We start from the raw sequence: 24,475 nt of genomic DNA, 5'->3' as shown, positions 1-24,475 counted from the left end.
AAAAGAACATGAAGGCGAAAGCCAGCTGCTTCCTCTCACTTGACGTAATGGCTCTCCCTCTTCCTGACACCGCACCAAAAGCTTTCCGCACATAATGTTTTTCGCATTTTTGCGCTACATCCAAGGCCAGAAGCATTGCAACCTTTCTGCACCTCGCCTAGTTTCGCACTGCCTTCGTGGTCAGCCCACCTTTGATCAAACGATTATGTCATGCGAAGACGTCATCGTGTAACATCGTGATGGCGTCCTAGTGACTTCATAATTGCGTCCCACTTTTGGCTGAGCCGTTTCAAGACGTCATGTGGTGACGTCCATATATGTGAATGAAGTTTTTTTTTTTTGCAGCAGCAGTTATGATGACGCCATCGGTGGTCCATTCGCACTTACGAGGCATCTGAGGCTGCTTGCATCTTAAAAAATGAGCGTCGAATCATCAACAGCACGTTGAATACATTTAAAATTGGATATAAATTACATTACATTGTGTATATTAGCAGCTGTTATAGAAGCTTTTTTTTTCTAATGATAACGTCAGTAGGGACCCTTTAACCAATCGGTTCGGTTCCTAAAGTTTTTTCTGTAATTAAAATGCATCTCTTTCCTTGAGTAAACATCCAGCTTCCGACCCTGGGCGAGGTGATTGCATTTGTACGAGATTACAAAAAAAAAAGCTCACGTAACTACCGTCGTACGCCCACTTAGTGAGCGCACACTTCTGCCAGCGATGCCTACATTGACACGAAGTCTGCTCATGCGCAGTTCGTTCGTGGCACGGGTATTTTTCAACCACGTAAGTAGCCTCCTGGTTGACCGCGTTCGGTGATGGTGCGCTCGGATGACGCGGTGCACGTCATGGCAATGTGTCGTCGCAAACGCACTGCGCATGCACCTTGTTTCACGTTGGTGTATAAATAGGCGCCGATAACTGAACCATGCTGCGCGCGCTTCCATGTTTACACTAGGCGTGCTTGTGAATTTATTTGAATACAACTACCTTTTGGAAAAACTCATCACGATTTCAAGTTACACAAAAGTCTCGGAACACGTCTTGCCTCACAGTAATATCGCGGCTTGCAAGTAAACTTAAGAATCAAATTGGCAAAAAAGAAGTGTTACGTTAACCTCTCCTGTTAATATTATGCGCCACGGTGGCGTAACGCTCGACTGCTGACCCAAAGGTCACGGGTTCGATTCCAGACGTGGTGGTCGCATTTCAATGGAGGCGAATTGCTAGAGGCTCCTGTCACGTGCGAAGTTTGTACACCCTAAAGAACACCAGATTGTCAAAATAATTGGAGCCCTTAAATACAGCGCACCGCCTAATCATTGTTTTGGCTCATAAGACCTCAATTTTTCTTTTTTTTTACGTGTGAAGGCATCTTTTTAAAGTACAAATGCGTAGGACAATCAAACTCTTTGCAGACCGGAAAAATCGTTAAACATTTCTTTGTAATCACTATCAAGAGCGCGCGCGAATTCACCGAGTTGAAAGCCACTGTACCCGCATAACGTTTCCCTGTAGTTTCAAATATTACTGTTCGCATTTTCCGTTTTCTGCCGCCCTCTGTTTGAAAGTAAAGTAATTAAACTGATTGCCGTTAACTCGGTTTAAGTAGATAAAGATCGTACAAGAAATATAGGAAGCAAACCCATGTTTTGCTCGATGAACAGAAAAGGTTACGACGAATTGCTACTAGGAGCAACTTAATGCCAACGCGCTGCGAACGCTTGCTATCAGCGTGCTCATTAGGCATATGTCTCTGGCTAAGCTTGGGAAGCAGCGAGCAACGCTAATAATCTCATTATAAATTTGTGCTTCCGGCCACTCGAAGGGGCCGCTAACGAAGGACCGCAATGTAATACTCTGTGCTTTCCAGAGCTTCTGCGTTAGTACATAATCCCTAGCACTAGTCTAAAAGCCTCGCGCTGTGCAATGAAAAAAAAGAAAAGATGGCTTAGAGTGAGTTACTGTGTGGTTTTCTCGGCTACTGCGAAAGTACACATTCTCTCGCTGAACTGTATGAGGCTTACACTGCGCAGAAAGTGGAGGAAAGGGGGGAGGGAGGGGGAAGGGAAGGGTGGCGTACAGTGCCGTACAACGAAAGTGGTAACTCGCGACGCGATGCACAGTAATTCAACAACAAATGATCGTCCCCTCAAATAGAACAAATGGTTCTTGTTCCAGCGAAACAACCAAGTAACTCCTATGGTTATCATCATAATCTTCAGCATCAGTCAGGGTGATAATTTGTGTCATCATCACCCTGAGTACGCCCACTGCAGGGCAATGGCCTCTTCCATGTTCTTCCAGTCAACTCGGTCCTCTGCTTGCTGATGCCACTTTATACCCGAAAACTTCCTAATCTCATCTACTCCTTTAACTTTATGTCTCCCACTCACCCACTTGCCTTCTCTGGGGATCCAGTCAGTTACCCTTAATGACCAGCGGTTATCCAGCCTATGCGCTGCGCCCATGTTCATTTCTTCTGGATTTCAGCAACGATATTCTTAATCCAGGTTTGTTTCCTGACCTACTCTGCTCCCTTCTTGTCTCTAAAGATTACGCATATCCCTTTTGTTTCCATCGCTGGCTGCGTCGTCTTCAATTTAAGCTGAACCTTCTTTGTAAGCCTCCAGGTTTCTGCTCCGCGGGTAAGTACCAGTAACATGCAGCTGTTATTTATCTTCCTCCTAAGAGATAGTGGCAATAGTCATGATTATACTACTTCTGCCTACGGTTCTACTACTTATCTACTTATCTAATAGAATCTACTACTTTTGGTTATATGTATACATTATGCTCGCTAATCAACATTGGGCAAACTTTATCTACTCATTAAAACATCATTCTGGCTCAAACGTTTTTTTTTTCACAGTACTTAACTTTGTAGATGAACTGCTACTAGGTCCAAAAAGTAATGTGTTTGTGTTTTGGTCAATACTTCTGAAAAATTCCACTCTATAACTACAAAGTGCCAACGCATCTGCCCGTCAGGAATGGCTGATGATCGTAAAGCAGCGATTGATATGTTATAACCTTTATTATAAAATATGGAGCATACAAACCATCACGTAACCAGTTATCAAATGACGTCAAGGTAGTTTCGTGGAGAGTTGCACACACTCATTGTTACATAATTCATAAAATAACTTTTGTCCTAAGTTTGGTATTGAACACAAATTTCCTCGGCCCAGAAACTACGGTAGTCTCTACAGATAGTAACTACACAAGTATGCAATTATAATTACGCTATATTTATTTGGCTTTACTAACTACATAATGTAGACTACCTCGTGACATAATTTGTCAAGATGACGAGTTTAAAGCACAAATACCTAGATTGAACTCTTCTCGAAACGCTAATCGCATTGATATATCTAACAAATTTGAAAAACGCATTGTAATCATTAAACATGTGTGAGTTCATAGTAGTATATATAAGCGTTACTCTTAGCGCTGCTGCCTAAAGTTCGGAATGGTATGTTTCCTTCCCCTTACAGATGGTGACAATATAGGGTGTAATGGTGCAAGAGACATTTGATGGCCATAGAGCACCCGTTCATAGGATATCAGCTCACAGACCCGCACAAAGTACACTAATAATCGTAATAATTAGAATATTATGAGCCAGAGCTAAGACATGATATTGAAGTGCACCGAAGTGTGTACTTTGGATCAATTCATACTACCCGGTATACTTTAACACGCAAAATTAACTCATCAGGTCACTGTGGCTATGACTAAAATGTCTACAAATGTTAATTTTGATGCTTAAATGAAAATATTTAAGAAGGGAACAAATAATCATATACTGAACTCTGGTTTCTGTTATGTATAACAATATTTTCACTGCTATATGCTTAATAACAGTTTATTTTGTTGTACTTGCAAGTGTAGCTGATTTATTTATTTATTATGTTATGTTTTCAGTTATATTGCTTTGTTAACTGTCGCCAGACAGTACAATGGAGCTTAGGCTTTTGTCAGGCAACCCAACCTTTAGCCCCCGCTTCTTTCTTTGTGTGAAAGTAAATGAAACTTTACTTCACATAAATGCGGGTATATGAGTGTTTTCGGGTTTCTACATTGTTGAACTGTGGCCGTCGCGGCCGACAATCAGGCTTGAACTCTCAAGCCTATTCGTCAAGCACACCGCCAAGCTATCACTGTGGGTAGTGGAAAGGATCACTGTGCGGGGACTCTGAGGGAACGTTCCTTGTCCAAAACCCAAGGAGAAGTTATCCCGTGTGTGTGTGTGTGTGTGTGTGTGTGTGTGTGTGTGTGTGTGTGTGTGTGTGTGCGTGTGTGTGTGCGTATGCGTGTGTGTGTGTGTGTGTGTGCGTGCGCGCGCGTGCGTGCGTGCGTGTGTGCGTGTGTGCGTGCGTGCGTGCGTGTGTGTGTGTGTGTGTGTGTGTGTGTGTGTGTGTGTGTGTGTGTGTGTGTGCGTGTGTGTGTGGGGGGGGGGACACTTCAGTTTTCAGAAAATTCATACTCTCACGGCACATTCTTCGTCAAAACTTTGGCTGAATAGACTACGACCGTATCACTGAAATATTACTTGAAATAATAATTTTGCATTTTTAATACAAATTTCATTTGACAACTTTCGCTGATAAGTTCCCCTGGTTTACACAGTTGTGTGGAATTACTGGTTAGCGGTGAGCTATCTCTCCTAAATACCTATGTTACATTATATGATTTCATATCTTTGTTACTTCAACTATTAACCGTCCTCAGCTACATTATTTTGCTAGAATAACAGTAATGCGTGCACCGCATCAAATCTACATCTCATGCGGCAAAGCAACTTTTGCCAAGTGCAGGACAAGGTAATAACATTTTCTAATCCACGAGGGCGCTTCTCTGCGATAGATATTTGCCCTAGTAATGGCGGCACCGGTGGTGCTTCAAAAAGAAAACGATGTCCTAGTTTGCTAGTTTCACGTGCTGGCTCTAGTCTATTACCTGTGTCTGCATCAAGACAGCCGAATCAACATTGTCCACGTCATAGCGCAAGCAAACTGTGCCCGAATACTTTGATGTTAGTAAGAGGCTAGCTGCCATTAGTACGACAAACTTCATAGCAGAGAAGCGCACGTGCGGATTAAGAAAATCTCCGAAAGTTTTTCATAAACACCTTGCTTTACTACTGCACCAAAATAGTTTAAAAACTGTTCTGGGTTATTGAATTTAAAATAGGGCGCCACATTGCACTAAAGAAATCTAGAATAGATAATTTTGAAACTCAAAGCCCATAAGCTCCTGCCAACGCAAGCATTTGCACATGTACGTATCTTTACCCAATCACGACAGGAAATTTCCCGTTATTTTCGCTGGGCACAAAGTCATGGTTTAAATTTTTTTTGCCAGAAATGTTGCGTAAGTATATCCCTTTAAATCAGATGCCCGAAAATAAACAAGCTTCTAAGTGCCTACAGCAACGAACGCCTCCCCACAGTTTATCAATTTGCACGTCAGGCCGAATAAGTGTGCCTCCTCTAGAATTGGACAACTAAAGAGCCGTCGCACAGGATTAACGGCTTACGTAAAGCGACAGAATTTTTATTAAAATTAAACTTCACTAACTGCAGTTTGCAAGAAAAACATATGAAAAGGACTCTTAAGAGCATAATTTATCCGTGGAGCTTCAGCTAGCTCTAATCAGGGATAGTTTGACACATTTTCTAATAATCTATAAAGCCTGAAAGTGTCAACCACGTTATAAAAATAGTTAAACAGGTCCTAGATATTAAGTGTAGGTATGAAAATTAATATGCACAAAACTAAATTAATGTGCACTGTCTAGACAGAAAACAGCACGTTGCGATAAGTGGAGATAAGCTGGAAAGTTTAAAGAAATGTGTTTAATTAGAACAGATAGTAACCGCGGAGCGGAATCATCAAGGCGAAATGAACAGAAGAATATGATGGGGTGGAACACATTGTTCAAGCTTTCTCAAATCATGAATGGTAATCTGCAGTAACCCTCAAGAGGAATGTATATAAACCCTGCGTCTTACCAGTACTTACCTATGGAGCAGAAAGCTGGAGGATTACAAAAAAGGGTTCAGCTTAAATTGAGGATGACGCAACGAGCTATAGAAAGGAAAAGGACAGGCCTAGTCTTGAAAGACAATAAGAGAGCAGAGCGAGTCAAAAAAGAAACGGCGGTTAAGGATATCATAGTTGAAATCAAGAAGAAGAAATAGACAATGGTTGGCGGATAATGGGAGGTACCTTTTCGCTGCTGTGGGAGCGGTCAGGCTGATATGATGATGATGTTGATGAAAAATATTATGTGCCCAGAGGCTTTGTTCTTTGCGTTACCCCTATAATGGTTGTTCACCATTCGAAAACGGTGTGACACAACAAACGCTAAATACAATGTTTCTGAGCTACTTCGTCCTACACTTATCGTTCATAAAATAGTACATTTAGGGCAGTGTAATTGGTAATTATAAAAGTAGTATTGTTGTTCACTGTTGTTGGTACAGTAATATGTTGGTACAGTGTACCAACATATTAACTATACCAACAGGCAAAAATGTCCCTTCAGAAGAAGCCAGCCACTGGCACGCGCTTCACCATAGCCGTCACTTCCAAACAATAGGTCGTAAGGAGCAAATGTCAAAAAGCCGTTATTGCTTCCCAGAACACTATCGTTGCCAATAAACTGATAAAGTGATGATCCACCATTATCCCAACCATTATAAGATAACATCGCAAGACGCAGTAAAACTGTGCCACATAGTAAAGTTTTCAATTGGGTCATTCAGAATAATTTTCTGCAGTCTTACGATTGTTCAGCCACGTTTGCTGACTGAAAGTATGTATACATGCATCATGTGTACAGCATCTAGAATTCAACCTTAAGATACGAACTAGCTCGCGCAAAAGTCAGCCCCTGTCTCTTACGACATGGTCGTTTCAATAAGACACATAAGCGCCAGGTATTTCTGTTACATCAATGGGCACTCACACTAGCCTACGGTACCGGTTCCCGGAAACATGCGTATATCGTCTACCAAATCTCAATTGCGAATAGCTTGAAAGGTAACTTGCATGAATTTTGACGTTCGCGTGCGCCATCTAACCCTATACGCCGTACCTCACGTGACATCACCTAAGGTGACCTGAAGCAATGCTCTTAGACCACGATGTCATCACTACCGCCGAGCTCTCCCAAACTGAGCCAGATTGGTTGGTAACAAACAGGCTGTAATTGATTATGCATCGCGTGTTGCAGTAAGCGATGTGTTGTGTTATGACCAGCATGCCATCAGCAGCGTATCAGGAAAAAAAAAGAAACTCCAGATCAAGGTTTTTGTGCCTGTGCTGCTTTATAATTAGTGGTCGAAAGACGCCTCCTAAAATGCTGGTACGTTTTTGCACCTCTTACAGCACGAAACGGCAATTCACTTGATGTTATTGCACGTCATTAGGACTATGACTATTTCCAATGTATAAATCAGCGGTGCAGCATCAGCAAGCTGGACTTCGTGAAAACCCCTTTCGGGACATGCATTAATGGTCACCTGGTTCTTCCCGGGAAAGTTGAGATTGATCATGGCCAGAAGAACTTCTGGAGGTGGCAGGTATTTGCTGAAGCCAGCCACACCTTCCACTGTGCTGTAAAATGGCGCTTGGTTCTGCGCACTCTGGTGGAGGGCTGCCGCGGCGAGCCGCATGCGCCGATGCACGCGCTCGAGCCGCTGAGAAAGGTCGTCGCGGCCGTACAGGGCGGCGAGCAACAATGCGCGGGAGACGCTGCGGTCATCGGCCAGCGACGTCTGCAGCCAGCCCGGCGACAGCGTCAGCACCGTGCGGTTGCGACGCCGAAGGCTCATCTCGGGAAGAAACTGCAGGCGTACAGCACCAAAAAAAAACAAATAAATAAAAGTACCTACAGTAGGAAAAACAGTGGCCTATCCAAGGGGTGGCACCCCTTGGATAGCAACCTCCCCCCCCCCCCCCCCAACACTTCCCAACTTCTTTTCACCATGGCATACAGAGCAAAAACTAGCCATTTGAAAGGTTAGTCTCTCTCCCAAAATCAAAGCAATGCCCCCTCTCCCACGGAAAAAATTTCTGACTGCGCCTCTGGTTACAAACAAAAGTAAACGTAGAATCCGCCTTTCGCAGTCACTGTTTCCACACTGAGAAAACTTCCATATGATTGACATCTATTTGCGTTAGCCGACTTCCGTGACGTCAAACACCGTGTATTTCGGGTAGGTGATTTTCGGGTATACGCATACAGACACACGTCCGTGTGGCTTGTTTTGAGACTGAAACTTGAACTTCCTCGCAAACTTCAAAAACATTAGCGTCATGTTAGGACATGTTAGGACATTAGGACATGTTAGGTAGGAACGAAGGACTTAATCATTAATACACGTAAGAAAGAGATAATATACAACCACCCGTTTGTAGCACGGAGCCACAAGAAAATCCGTATGGATTTCTGAGAAAGGAAAGCTTTTTCGTTGCCGGAAAATTCGTCCTGGTCCGGGGTGCGAACAAGGCACCAACGCCTTTCCTGTGCGGTCGCTCTATCAATGGACCTAACCAAGAAGCTAGCAATCGGCAGGGCGAGGGCGAATTCATCCCCAACTCTACGCAAATGGAGACAAGTAATGCAAACAATACTGATTGTTGGCCTAGTTGGTACTTGCTTACTGACATTCTTTGGCCGCAAATAACACATGCTGACATGCTTTGGCCGCTTGTGCATGTCGTTGAGTGTTTATTTACCTTGTGTGTGTGTTATTTGCGGCCAAAGCATGTCAGTAAGCATTGCAAGTTAGTTCGGTGCAGTCGTGTCATCTACCCCACTATTCCTCTGTGCTTGTACTAATCGATCGATTGCCAACCGCTGAGCACTTGCATTTTATTGAGCAGTACATTCAAGACGTTGACTACTTTTGCAGTTAGCATCATTGAGCAGTACCTTCAAGACGTTCCAATTGCCTCCACTGTGCATCTACCTATTCACTTTTGAGCAAACCTTATTCCACTGCTGCCGAGACAGCTCCTGACTATAGTCGTCAATTTCTTTATTGGGGAGCGCTTACGCAACAACCTTTCGAGCTTCTATATGTGCGCCATTTCTCAACCAGCAGTTTTATAGCATCCAATAAATGTGCAAAACGCGAGTCCATCGCATCAACCCGTAAATCAGTCTGAACTGTCTTGGTTGCGAGGAGCACATTCTCCTCTAACATCGCAAAGAGTTCTTTTAACGTACCATATTTGGCCTGATCAGCCATGCGGCACTTTCTAAACTCGTCCCAATACGTTACCCTGTATACTCTTTAGGTAAAGCCGCCCGAGTTTCCTGGGTGACCGAGAGGATAAAGTGAACGCTTTCAAGGCTGTCCTGCAAGTTAGCCCACTGAACGCTAGCCGCATATGACATTAAAAATTGCTCACAACTTACGTCACAGCCCAAACGGAGAATTTTTCTTCCTGCAATCTCCTAAGTCAAGCATTGCTCGTTTCCTTGAAACTAATATGCCGTCAGTGAACTACGAGGAAGAATACTTTCCAAAACATTTTTTTTCTGAACGTTCTAGCGTGATTACACTCGATGTAGCCACCTTGCTGCTTTTATTTTTCGAAATGATTCTTGCTTTGTTATTTTTGCATGCAGACTGTAAGCACCACAGTGCTGCTTCTATTTGCGCGCACGGTAAGCTGATTCAGGACTCACTGCCAAAATCTAGCGCATGCAAACTGTAAAGAAAGTCTTTCATTCCTCTTTGAAGCAACAGATGGAGGTTGGGTGAAACGGGGGCAGTGGGCGGAGCAGTACAGAGGAACCACGAGTAAAATATTCACGTTGCACATTGTGTTCATTTGCATAAGTCACAGCGCCAGACAAGTAAGCGAAGAAAAGAATAGTCGAGCATAGTCTCTGCGAAGCTTTAAAAAGCATTTGCATTCGCAGCTGCCAGGCGCACTAACTCAATGATCGTGCCACCACGGCCCCTTATTTGTGAGCTACGCAAGTTCGTTATGCTCAAGTATTCTCTGCAGTAGCTAGACCTGAACCACGTTGAATGCTTTCGCTGACCTTTGCTTCTGGCTTTCGCAAGCACCACACTTCGTGAGGGCGACTATAATTTTGCTGTAACAAACTCTCGATGATTGTCCAGGCAACGCAAGAGCCCATTCGCACAGTGCGCCTAATGAGCAGACCTGAGCGCCGCACGGTAGCCGTTTCACTCGGTTGCCTTACAGCAGAACGCCCCGCCGTGGTGGTCTAGTGGCTAAGGTACTCGGCTGCTGACCCGCAGGTCGCGGAATCGAATCTCGGCTGCGGCGGCTGCATTTCTGATGGAGGTGGAAATGTTGTATGCCCTTGCGCTCAGTTTTGGGTGCACGTTAAAGAACGCCAGGGGGTCAAAATTTCCGGAGCGCTTCACTACGGCGTCTCTCATAATCAGATCGCCGTTTTGGGACGTTAAACCCCACAAATCAATCAATTAATTTTACAGCTGAACAAAGGTAATGCGCAAAACCATAACCGTTCACGAGAGAGCTCGTCATAGCAGAGGAGCGGCCAACATGCGTAGTGCGAAGTCGCGGTGGTTTCTTTTGGTATCATTCCTTTAGCAGCCAGGTTTTCTGCGAGTATTGGAAAGACTTCAATCAGTCACGCGGAAGACCCACGTGCGCGTCGATATTGAAGCAGAAAGACCACACTGCCATGCTACCCATCTATCATTCTGCGCAACTTCCGAATTTATTGCCTGGTATCGAGTAGAGGTACTAGCATTTTACGCAATGCCCAAGTTCGATTAGTTGAAAGCGCCAGAATTGATCGTTTTAGGAACTTGTTTCTGACTATAATGAAGTCGAAGAACCAGCCAAGTGACAGTTAGTAAAGGTAGCAGAATAAATTATTTCTTCTTCAATTTGTTCGCTTTTGGCCACTGCTTTACAAATTAACGTTTTGGCAAGCCGCAGAAGTGAAAGCTAGGGAATACATTGCTGAGCGATTCATTAAAGTGAAAGCTTAAAGCAATGACAACGCGCGCGTCGCTCCACCGCGGAGATCTAGAGGCTAAGGTGCTGACCCGCAGGTCACGGGATAGAATGCTGGCTGTTGCGGCTGCATTTTGGACGGAGGCGAAAATGCTCTAGGCCTGTGTGCTCAGATTTGAGGGCACGTTAAGGAACCCCAGGTGGTCGATATTTCCGGAGCCCTCCACAACGGCGTCTCTCATGATTATGTGGTGGTTCTGGGACGTTATACCACACATATCACAATCAAAGCACACGAGTGCGTTTCTTTGCGTCAGCTCGTGAGGTTTAGAATCGACGCTGCGCCTTCTCCCTATGAAGGGGGAGTGCGCGCGGCTACACAAAATAGGAGCAGCTATATGGGCTATCTGGTTGTAAAACTTGGATTATCATGTTTCTTCGTCGAACATAGACGCACTAAATACACCACAAATACAGAGCGCGGGCTAACAACTATGTGTTTGTGATGTATTAAGTCCGTCCCTGTCCGTTAAAGAAAGCGCGATTATCCGATAGGCTACACAAAGCTGTGTGCCCTCTCTCTCAATATAGAGATAGGGTGCGAGGCCGAGTGAACACGCCACGCGCTGACGCGCCAAAACGCGTTAGTGTGGTCAGGCTTTTAAATGCCTAATGAGAAGCGAAAAGTCACTGTCGGTCTCGGTGGCATCAACACGACGGTCGCAAAAATCGTCACGTGATGACGTCACCATCGCATCCCACAAAGTGACATTACATCATTACGTCGCCGCAGTGTATTATTCCTTGGTAAAAGGTGGGCGAATCACGAAGGCACTGCGAAAACGCCGAGGAGTGCACAGGGGGCTCCAATGCCTCCGATCTCGAAGGCAGTAAGAGAAGAATACCAAGGGCAGATAGCTTTCACTACAATCGACTAAGAAAGCAAAGAAGATAGCTTTAGCCTTCGGATCATTTAAGGTAAAGGCTTAAGGAACTACTTCATTTCGTTTCGATTATTCTACTACTTAATAAACTGTAAATAAGTTTTCATCACTAAGAATGTTCTGTCACGCCGAACAAATTGTTGAGCTGGCTAGAGAAATATCAGGCGAGCAGCGGCATCGACGCCCCCGCATCTGCTGCTCAACTGCAAGAAAAGAGGGACTTCCGAGTGCGCTCACGCATGCTCGCTGCACTCGATGCAACATCTGTAGAAATAATTGAAATGTTCGCATTTCATACGCTTTCGTGCCGTTCACGAACGCGGTAAAATGCATGCCGCGGAAAAACGTACTTTACCTTTTTTTTTTTAACATACTGAAGACGATAACGGAATAATGTACGCATAAGTACCCCGGAAACGTGGAAAATTGAACTTCTCGAAACACTTGGAACTTTATAAGAAGTCGCAAACATAAGTGAGTATACCATTATGAAAGTTGTTTGTGGAAAAAGTTTGATTTCAATGCAAGTTCGTGTCATGAAGTTTTTAGTCAAAGGCAAGTTTACTTCCTCATATACAAATGGCATTTTTACGCAATAGGAGCGTCGCCAAGCTTAACTATCTGGTGCGAGCGAACCGTTCTTGTTGGTTAAGCAGCAAGAGTGACCAGGAAAAAGAAAAAGCAGCAACTTCTTCTGCCCCTGCCTTCCAGGACAGAAGTTAAAACACACACGCACACACAAAAGGTGGTTTCTCGGAGCCAGTTTCATTAATTTACAACTGCTAACTTCAGGAATTTTATTTTCTGCTGCGCGTATAATCTCAGTGTATTTTATTAACAGTGACAGTTTGCCTCTACAGTAACAACGCCATATGCAGTGTTTCCTAACCACACACACATACATACGTTGTATATAAAGTAGCGATATGTAAAATAGTATATATGATGCTATATTTAAATGGTATGAAAAATGCTCAACAGATCTACACATTGTAAATTGCAAAGTCACGCGTGCATCTAGAACTTCCTCTAACTCACCTTTTGACTATCTTAATAAATTCATCTGAATTCTGATAACTCTCACAAGTATCTTGGAGTTGACACCACAGCTAATCTAAACTGCCCACCACATATTCAACACATCATTATTAACCCTGTATTGCCTGCTGTATCAAATTTGATACATTGAATCTAATATACATCAATAAAGCTACTAAAAGCTACTATATGTGTCATGATAAGCAGCTACTGCAGCATTCACATGTTATGAAGTTAAAGTGACTTCCATATTATATTATAGTAATTATATATTTGCAAGTATTACTAATTAGGTTATGCTGCAAATGAAATTTCATTCCTATTTTTTTCTTAAAAGCAACTGTACATGAATTGTAAAAACAGTCAGCGTTTTTTCGCAATTTTCCTGAAGGCATAACTGTTCCTGGGCGTTACAGGGTTAATTAACAATGCTAACCATATGCTTAACGACTTACGACAAAACTTTTCTAATGCTTCATGTGGCTTGAAATTGCAGCTTTATGAGACACCACTGCGTTCAAAATCGGAATATGCTACCCCCGTATAGAACCACAAGTATCATAATCAAGAAACTTCACTTCAACTTGTGTGGAACGACGCCTTTCGATTTATATTGCATAGTTACAACATAGCCACGAACATTTCAACCATGAAAACTTCTCTTGCATTTTCTTCTTGAACATCCGGTAGAAAAGTTGCTCATTTAACACTATTTCACAATATGTTTCAACATTTCTTCCTGCATGAAGTACTACTTCGCCCACAGCACGTATCCCTCCGCATCGATCGGACCATCAGAAGGTAAGTATTTTTCCATGCAGACTTCCTGGTGATATTGTTGCTACTAATGATATCCACACGTTCAGCGATGCATAAGGTAGAGATAACATTGTGTGATTAGGCTTTTTAATTAATCAGCTAACATTGCCGTTTGCGTGCTTTATTTGCATGTCTTGACTGTATTTTTCCTGTTTTCTTAAATTAAATTTTCTGTAACCCCATCATCTGTAATGTCATTTAGCCCTGAGGATTAAAATAACTAAATAAACAATACTATGCGCACATTTATGCGTTGCATGTATATGTGCTGCACACATATGATGCATTGCACACAGATCTAGAATGAGAAATGAAGGAGGAGATGAGGGTGGCTCTTAATAATTCTTTTTTTTTTATCACGCGGTGAAGCTGTATTACGCGTGAAGGCTAATCGATACCAATGAATAGCGCTCTTTTATAAAAAATAAATACATCTTCTACTTTCTGTCAACACCTCTCTTCGTCGCCACTCCGTGCTTCATTTAAATGACCACCGCAACGGGCTGCCACAAACGTGCCACAGATGCCACAGAAATGCGCCAGATAAAAAAGTGTTAACTAGGGAATCACTGCTGGAACTGGCAAAGATAAGAAGTTGAAGTGTGAAAAATGCACCACACTCACGCAATATATTCGTTTTTTTTTAATGTGAGAATATTTTGTCAAAGAAAACGCACTTATCCCGGCAAGTTACTTAGTTTTAGAAAACGAAATTTAAGGCCCCCTTGGAGCATACGATTCTCTTATTGAAGTGAACCCCGTCCGTGTCTGCCGAAAATGGGGACCCCAGGAGAATTTGCAGCAAGCGAGTAAAATTATATTAGATAGTGCACATCTGCCTGTATAGCATCCAAATTGAAATTTACAATGAGCCGTTTTAGAAGCAACTCTTTCTTATCTCTTACGGCACCATATGCACCAGAAAGGCGAAAATATAACATTTTCTATTTTGTGAAGTAACAATGAAAAATGCGATTTGAAAAGCTGCAAAATCAAGAACATATTCAAGCATGCGCAGAAGCATTTTTCACCAAGGCCGAGTGCAATGCGCGCGAATAATCTTACGTGGCGTTTCATTTTCATTAGAAATCTAAGCCTTCATGCGTCGTCTGTGCCGGGGGCGAAGAGCCAGGTGACGCACGTGCAGCTTGCGCCGCAAAAACGCATCACCGTGTTTAATAACTGATTAGCATGCAATATTAATTTCAAGCTTGGCGACTGCGCCTGGCGAGTTAAAGCGGCTTCAAGAGCGCGAGATACACACCAAGCGAAACGATTCAGCATTTGTATTTACCTCTTTCTCTCCTCGGTTCTCACCTCAAACGCTTGACATAGGCTTTTTTTAGAGTCATCCTGCAGTGGAATGCGTTAGGCATTTTGTCATTCCACTCGCATGAGTTCGTATGCACAGAACTTTCTATCATTATCACACTCGGTCAGTTGTATTTTGAAACAATAATGTACACCTGCTTCGGTCGAAATTATATTAGCACGCATTAATAGTAACATTTTCGCAAGCTCTAAGAAATCCAAACCATAACAGTGTAAAACTCACTATGTTACGATGACGTCATAGAAAGCTTACCACAACATAATGTAGCCATTAGAGCGTGATTTGTCTAAAGCGTATACCTTCTTTCTCGAGGCCCCACCGCGGTGATCTAGTGGCTAAGGTATACTCGGCTACTGACCCGCAGGTCGCGGGATCAAATCCTGGCTGCGGCGGCTGCTTTTTTGAAGTATAGGCGAAAATGCTGTAAGCTAGTGTGCTAAGATTTGGGAGCAGGTTAAGAATACCAGGTGGTAGAAATTTCTGTAGTCCTCCACTACGGCTTTTATAATAATTGTATGCTGGTTTTGGGACGTTAAATGCATTAAACCCCAGATATCAATCAATTTCTTTCTCGAGTGACAGCCGTACAGAGGCGAATGTTTTGCAGTCAGCCTAGGAGGAGGAATAAACTTTACTATACGAAACCGGCAGGTTTAGGTGGCCGGGCCTAGGCCTCCCATGAAGGAACGTCAAGGGCTTGACTCGACGCCGCCTCACGCGCGTGCTGGGTCGCACAGGTTTGGTCATAAAGAGCGGGGCTCCGCAGAGCCTCATAGAGCTTCGACGAAAAGGTCGTGGCGTTAGTGTGTATGTACTGTACCGGGAACTCCCACAGAATGTGCGGAAGCGTAGCCGGGTGAGTGCCGCAGCACCGGTAGTGGGAGGTTGTGTACACGTCCGGGAATATGAGGTGAAGGCGGGCAGGTGAAGGATACGTGTTTCTTTGATGTAGATTCAAAGTGGTGGCCTGTGCCTGGTTGAGCTTGGGGTGAGGTGGGGGAAAGGCTCGGCGTCTGAGGTAAAAATTCTTAACTAGATCATTGTAGGTAGTCAGATTGTCCCTGGTGTCCACCTCGTCTCCAGTAGCTCCGGCACGGTCGACAAGGCCTCGCGGAAAGGAGTGGGTGACGTCGTTGATGTTGGGGAGGCGAGGGTGGACTGGGCCCGCATGGGCGGGGATTTATGTCAGGGTTTTTTTTTTCGTGCGAGTTGACTTGTAAGCAGGACAGGTTGCTTTCCACGTTGTCGCCATATAAGTGAGTTGAGGTAATTGCAATCTGAAGTCGGCAAGCATTGTATACTGGGTACATCGTATATCAGGGTGGCCACACCAAGTTTCATAATATCTCGGCCTCGGCACGATTGCCTACAAGTCAAGGGGGAAACGTACCCATGACAAAATGATTAAGCGCACAAGACATGCTCCTTTATATGGAAAAAACTTGCTCAAATAGTCGATGTAGCACAGCGAAGCAAACGAAATTAATCCGATTTTTTTCATGATGTCATGTTACATGCGCTCTTCCCCTTGCGGAAAAGGCGGGAACTTTCGTTCTGACGATGCCGGTTGACCCGGCCTTTGCCGAAACCCATACTAAAATGGCAGATGGCAGTACATAAAAATGAGAAAGGCGGAGGTTCCCTCAGACGTGTTCTACATAACATGGTTTTATAAGAGTTCCCCCGTTTCGTCCAGGCAGCGGTTCGTGTTTCGGTGGTTTAATCTCGCGTCTAGTATTAACATGCGCGCATAACGCATTTCGACCGCAGCGACGTCCCAAGGAGCGACGCACACCCACCTGGAAGAAAAGGGGCAGGCCCATGTTCTGCGACAGCGTGAGGAAGACCTGGAGGAAGTTGAACGTGCGCGTCCGGTTTGCGACAGCCTTCAAGGAAGGCCAGTCGATGCCCAGCGAGTGCAGCAGCTGCGCCACTACGTTGCTGTGGTCGTGCTCGGACTCGTGCTCACCGAGACACGTGGCCAGAGCACGGCCAACCTTCTCAGTCACTGTCATGTTTACGGTGCCCCAAGCGAGCGCTGCGACGCGTCTCAGCGCCGCTACTCTGACGCGATTTTCGAGCAGGTGGAACTGATGCGCCAGCTGCGGGAACTCACGGGGCCACCTGCCGCACACGAACCTGCATCAAGTGGGCACGGAGCAATGCTTTCATTAATGGTGCAGAGAGACGAAGTCGCAACACAAGTCACAGGGTCCCTTAGGCGTTCGCCTATGACGACTCCAAGTCAAAAGCCACCTCATTTTTCTTCTCACTCAATGCATTGTTCCTCTCCTGCTTCCCTTCATAAGCTTTTCGCACTCAACGTTGTTTTTCATCGCCTCCAAGATTGAAGGCATAGCAAGCTTTTTACAACTCACCTGCTTTTTCACTGCCTCCGTGATCGGCCCCACCTTTTACCAAGCGGCGATGCTTTGTGCTGACCTCACGTGACGTCGTCATAATATAGTAATGCGACATGTGACGTCATCACAATATTATCGCGATGTGTGATGTCGTGATGAAGCCTTGTGGCGGCGTCTTCACGTTATGATGACTATTGGGTCAATTTTCACGTTTCGTAAGGCATCTGAGGATTTCGCCTTAATGAAGGGCAAAAAAATTCGAGAGAACTGTGGGATTTCTGTTTTACTGAGGGACACCGATATCACATTAATAATCTTGAGAAGTGTCCGTTCCGAGCGAGACAATATGTCCTCAAGTTTGTCTGAAATATCGGAACAAACTTATTTTCTCGGCCTAAAAATGCGATCCTAAGTGTATCTGCGTCCGCGAGACGGTCACCTTCTTAGCTAAATGGTCATTCTCATCAGCCTCGCTGCACCAAATGCAGTGCCAAAAGCCTCTCCTGTGTTTCGCCAATCAACCCGATCCTATGCGTGCTGCGACCACGTTATTTCATCGAACTCCTCAATCTCATTTGTACATCTACCTTTCTGATTCTTCCTGCCACGCTTCTCTTCTTTCTCTTAAAATAGTCTATTACTCTTAACGACCAGCAATCACCTTGCTTGCACGCTACACCGTCTTGTCCATGCCAATTTCTTCTTCGTGATTTCGGCTAAGATTTCATTAACAGCCCTTCGTTCCCTGACCCACTCTGTTATTTCATTGTCTCTTGAAGTTAAACAGATTATTGTCATTTTCCACGGCTCGCTGCGTCATCCTCAGTTCGAGTTGAACCTTCTCATTCACACGTACGCGTAAAAGTCATCGCAAGGCTTGGCCGCTGCATAGTCGAGTGAGCGGCGCAGCACGTTGCCGAACGTTGAGTTTGTGTCACCGGCGTCGACAGGCGAGTACAAGGCCTCTTCCGAGCGGCGGCCCGAAGTGCGCACAATCAGCGGGAATATGACCAGCAGCAGCACGAAGGATCCCGCCGAGGCCAGCGACAGTGTTACCAACTTGTGCAACTGCTGCCTGTCGTCCGAGTAGTCGCCGACCAATGGAGACATGACGGCCATGCCATCCTGAATCTGCGTCAAGGCGGTCAGTTGTTCGCTTAGACGGAAAAGTGCCAAAATGACGAGACCTATGGAACACTGATTGGTGACTCAGCCAACCGGATAGAGTGCTGCGACACCAGTCTACGGATTATAAACCCGAATTGGTTGGCTTCGTGCAGATTATTTGCAACTCATGTCATCGGCAATAGTGGCAAAACTTTAGACACGAACTTTTGACTTAGATTGCTTGTTTGAAGGCGGCAATAGTTATCGGTAAGCTGAAATAACGATCTTTGCAAGCACCCACTGACTGCTCGACCTCTCACTCTTCAATGTACCAGTAAGTTAGTAAAAGATGAGGCTGGTAAAACACGAAAACTTTTTTCTTGAGTTATCATCGTGTTTTAGCGGGAAAACGTCAGTGATAACGTGAGTGAAAGTGTTAACATGTACAAAGAATGATACGTGTAGTAAAAAGTTCATGAAATAGGTAAGCGGAATGTCGATTGCAACAAAATCATGTAAAATTGTGTGCAGTTTCAACTGACTACACGTCGCAAAAATTTAAAACAGTGGAGCTGGTGGCATCAGTAGTAGATCGGCCATAGCCGTACAATTCAAAACGAATGCGAGACCCTCGGCGTCTCTCATAATTATGTGGTGGTTTTGGGAAGTTAAACCCCCAAGAGTTATTATTATCATCTGCTTTTCTAGAATTCGGTCCCCCTCTCCACACTTCGTTCTCTCCACAGCCTCACATTCGCTCTCCTTCGATATACACAGTGTCACCTTACCGTTTCTCAAACAGGGTAGCTCCACTATCTTGTCCCTCACCTACCAGGCTTTACCTACGATCTCCCGCTACTCAAGCTTCGCTTCTGTAGCTGGGCTGAAACTTGGAGACGACAGGTCCCCAAGTGTTTATCTCGGCCTCAAACAGGTCCGATGTTCAACCAATTTATTGATGCCGCCTCACTGGGTGACACCGTAATCCAATCGATGAGAAATGTTCTGTGCTTATGTGGTCCCTCTCCTGTATGTTATGCAGTACAAGATAAAGGCTATGCTTATTGCCTATCTTGAAGCATAGGTTGGCAAAAACACATTTTAGCAGCAAGTTGAGCAAACGAACTCGAAATACAAGAAGGGGAGACTCACAAGATCAGAGTGCGTCATGTGACGTTTTAGTCTCTCTTGGCTACTGTGTTCCTGGCTGCTATTTTCTGCTATAGTGAACATCGTAGATCAACAATACGTTTTGAGCTTATGACCAAATATGAGCGAAAACGTTTCTCCTTCATAATCATATTCAACTTGTCAATTTAAATATTTTATAGCGAGTCAGTTAGGAGACAAAAAAATGTTACGGATTACGCTCACGTTACTATAGACATCACAGCTTCAATTCTTTCGTTTCCATACAAGTTGTGCAATATTTTCCGAAAATTTTGTGGACGTAACGTCATACATAACGCACGCTTTACTATGCCAAAACTTTACCTTCGACAGTGCAGTTTTCAATTTTCGCCTTTTTTTTTTTTTAGAGACGAAGCTTCTTACGCAGTGGGTCGTATGTCCCGTGTCGTTGTCGTAGTAGTAGTAGCCACCTCTCGTTTAATCCTTAGAATGTCCGCTGGATGGCGGTACTTGTACGTTACGAATATATGAAGAAAAGATGCGAGATGGCGGTACTTGGAGTGTTCACAAAATGGACGGACGGATGGATGCTCAGACGGACGAACAGACGGAAGGACACTCGGAGACAGACAAACATACACACATACACACAGACAGACGCACGGACGGACGACAGATTCACGGATGGACAGACGGAGGCACACTTCACCCCACTCATCACCATTCACTCCGTGGACGTGCTGTGATTTTTCTCTCATGCTCGACACTATATTTGGTATACTGGTGCCACTATGTGTAATGGGAAAAATGATAATATGCTGACGGAAAGTATCTCTGCTGCTCAAAGAACAGACCAAAATGGTAGACGTCACCACATATCAAAATTCTGTCTTCTACCGTCTCACATGTTAATTACCAGAAACAACTACAATTGTTTAGACAAAGTAGGTTTGCGAAACTATAACTCGAATTGGGAAAACAGACAAAATGTAAATGGCAGGGGGTAAATGTTCAATGTTTGTGATTGCATCAGTAATGTACAGAACAAGCAATCACTGATATGATTAGCAACAAATAGTACGATATGCGAAGTTTTACACACCAAGTTTACGAGGACGAAACTTTATCCTGAAATCTCATTACAGCCGTTTTTTTTTTACATTCCTTGTTTCCAAGCTGGCGGCGTATTAAGATGCTCATCATTTTTACTTCGGGTAAAATGAAGTGTTGGCTAGCAGGGATGGGGGAGGTGGGATTGCATCTTGGGTTTCGCTGAAGTTCGCTCTCTAATCAATGACGTTTCGCAGTGGCGTGCTCGCTTCAAGTATGAAGTGCAAGACTAAAAGAGCAAGAAGGCTAGCGAAGTTAGATGATTCTAGGAGACCTTGTGAAAACACTGACGCCACGCTGCCAATGGGAGCGCGTGAGCAAATTTGTACTTGTGGATATTTATCGATCATCGCAATGACTAAAAACCACGGCTCTTGCGAAGCACGGTGTGTCGAAAAAGTTAAATATTTCGAAATAAAAATCTGATACCGAAAAAATGTCGTCATACCAATCGGTGGTATACTTATCGCTTGTTAACACAGTCCAGCATGTACCCGTAATTTGGGTTTCTTTATGTCGTTTCAAGTTACGCTATTTTTAGAGCCGCAACGTAAAGAATTTCGCGGGTAATAACGAGCTACTCTAAACTTTCTGTACTTAGAGCTAAAACCCAGGCATACTTTTTTAAGCCAAAAAAGCGTGTTTTTTTTTATGCCGTGCACGCAACTTACGCATCACGAGAACGCGCAAATCGGAGAGTTCAATATCTTATCTGTGTCCCTGTGTCGCAATAGATACCAGCTCACCATATCACGTGCTCTTTGAGGTTTGAAGTCAAATAAAAGAATCAAATAAATTGGGTTTGCGGTTTTGGGCAACAGCAGGCAAAGCGGACGATACTCTATTGCCTACAGGGAGTTGCGTAAAAAACTGTCGAAGCGATAGCGAGCCTAGCGAGCGAAAGGATCTATTTCAACATACCACGGGGGCGACGGTGCTAAAGAGGTGACGCACTTTGGACGGACAGATTACGAAACTTGCGTTATAACGCAGAGTCGTGAGTGCTCTTCACTTTTTCAAGCCGGTTTCGCGTTCGATGAATAACCCAACTCTTCAATATGGCGTGCACGCCTAGGAAGGCTTAAGAGCTGAAGAAAACGTCGTTACTTGGAACTAGCAAGGCATCAGCGACGCCCTGAAGGAAAATGGCTCAACCATGTTTTACCTGCACACTTTAACTGGGTCAAGTACAGCAAAAGCCGAGTGCTCACCCCCATTATCTCCGAATCGGTGAGCTTTCGCATCTTCTGCTCCGAATGTCTTGAATACAAGGGTACACAATACTTCTCCCGTTCGTAGAAAGACGGGTGCCGTCACTGAAATCCAAACCTGTGGCCCTTGCTTGCTTGCTTCATCCTTTCTTTTGTGGCTCTCACCCACTAAGGGCGATCGGCCAAGAAGCCGGTGGTTAATGCAAGTCAATACCTTCAGGTTTTCCAGGCTAGGGGAATAGGATTACTTTGTTTCGACTGTGAAATTGATTTGGCACAATGTCAAAAAAAAAGAGAGAGAAAGAAGATAAATAATGGAATTTGTTGAATAGCTGAGGTGTGATCGTTATATAAAATTCTTTTGAAGGTTAAATCATTACAGTGTAATAGCTAAATAATAAATGTTCGATTGGCTAGTAAAAATGAAAAGCTGATCAATGGCTCAGCAAGGTAATCTTCTTGTGTTACGTAGGAATTCGCAGACAGCGCCGTAGATGTTCCTGTCGCTATGTCCACATGAAGCGTCCCCAAAAGACAAAATATTATGAGTAGTAAATGATATTCCTAGTTTTTTTTTTTAAATAAACATTTGAAGCAATTTTTTTTTATTTTTGAAACGGTGACATGTAAGAAGAAAATGGTCGATATGTCCAAGTTCATTACATCTTGAGCACCTGGTTTGATTATTCGACATCAAGAAGAAGAAGAAAAAGAATAGCCTGGAAACTGTGTTTTTACTATAATTATTATTAGTATGAATTATGTTTGAGCACGTTCAGTGTTCGTCAAGGCAATGATTATTCTGTCTGGTTTGAATGGGAGAAGAACACTTATAGGACTATTTACGTTTTACGTACATTATTTTTTCACAAATATTCAATATTTAAAACACGTAACTCAGGTAATCAGGTCTTGGCCGATCCCCATGAGTGGGTATGAGCCATATTTAGGCGTTATTGTCATCAGCTGTGGCATGAACCCACGCTGGGGGATTGGCCAAAAACCAGGTAGTTATAACGAAATACTTTTATTTTGGTAGCTTAAAGTTTTTAAAAGTATAAAAGGGATCAAGGGAAAAACTAATAACTAGGAAAGGACAAATAGAATTACGGATATCGAAAATGAAGCATATAAGCCGTAAATGCTCTTGGCACGCGACACGGACATCGTCTCCTTGCTCAGCTGGTATCACCGTTCTTCAGCGCGGCTGTTACTCAATCGCACACTTCCAGCGTTATGTACAGTATTCACGGATCAAAGCGCGGAAGTTAGGGTTGTATAATACGCGTACTTTCGTTTCTAATGTCTACAGTTCGCATAATATTGGTGTCACTTTAGCTCGAGCGCTTACAGAAAAGCCAATATCACCTTTAGCTACCAGCTTTGCAGCGATGCGATGCGTTCATCATCAGCAGTGGCTCGTACCGTTAGTTATCGTAAAATAAAAAAAATGGTTTCGTGTTTCAATACGTGAGTAAAGTATAAATTGTCGAACACCAAACTACAGCTTTATGCGTCTCCCCCAGCAACATGGCTTTCGAAAAGAAGTTCCATCTGTCGCACAACCAATCATGATATTGCAGATATTCTAGGTGACTGAGGTCGAATTGACATGATTTCCCTGAACTCCGAAAAAAACATTCAATAACGTATCGAATCCAGAAATCATGTCAGAGGTTAAGCCTATAACGAAAAACAATGCCTCATAATAATAATAATAATAATAATAATAATAATAATAATAATAATAATAATAATAATAATAATAATAATAATAATAATAATAATAATAATAATAATAATATAATATCTGGAGTTTAACGTCCCAAAACTTTCATATGATTATGTGAGACACCGCAGTGCAAAGCTTTGGAAATGTCGACCAACTGGGGTTGTTTAAAGTGCACCCAAACGTGAGTACGCGGGCCTCAAACATTTTCATTTCCATCATAAATGCAGCCGCCGTGGCCGGGATTTCATCTCACGACCTGCGGGTCAGCAGTCGATCACCACGTAATAACTGCACCTTTTCACGTGAAATACAATATATCAATTTCATGTAGTGAGGCACACATTTCTCGTAGAAATCAAATTTACTATCGACAACGTTTGTTTGTTCGTTTGTTTGTTTGTCCCTTTTATTTTGGCGCAACCCACCATGGGGGATAGGCCATGAAACGAACGTTGTCTTGCAATTTAAAAAGAAAGGTTAATAATTTGAAAATGTTAAGTTTTAGTGAATATGCTTGATTTTCATCATTTTTTCTAACGATGGACTTCGTCGACAACGTGTACTCCATTTCACGACCGGTGAAGTCCCGAATCCATCAAAGTACTGTGCTTTGCTTGGGCCAGTCTTTTTTTTTTTTTGGACACAATAGCGTTAAAGAGGTCGTTACACGGGAATTCCAGTGTCGGCGTCGTTGGTT

General features: G+C 43.7%; 1 protein-coding gene across 4 annotated transcripts in view; it reads right to left on the bottom strand.

Annotated features, from left to right (window-relative positions):
• Window positions 1–24,475, bottom strand: part of LOC142814645 (uncharacterized) — a 32,406-nt gene that overhangs the window by 4,296 nt on the left and 3,635 nt on the right. For 3 of the 4 annotated variants that reach the window (XM_075893743.1, XM_075893748.1, XM_075893739.1), the window contains one exon: window positions 7,537–7,860. In XM_075893743.1, the coding sequence (XP_075749858.1) occupies window positions 7,537–7,860 (324 nt within the window). Of the gene's footprint in view, window positions 1–7,536; window positions 7,861–16,923; window positions 17,264–24,475 lie in introns of all 4 variants that reach the window. The other variant, XM_075893738.1, reaches the window with a different exon arrangement.

This window comes from Rhipicephalus microplus, chromosome 1 (assembly GCF_043290135.1).
Source record: "Rhipicephalus microplus isolate Deutch F79 chromosome 1, USDA_Rmic, whole genome shotgun sequence".
NCBI lineage: Eukaryota > Metazoa > Arthropoda > Arachnida > Ixodida > Ixodidae > Rhipicephalus > Rhipicephalus microplus.
The sequence above is the reverse complement of the archived record's forward strand: the minus strand, read 5'-3'. Positions and strand labels throughout refer to the sequence as shown.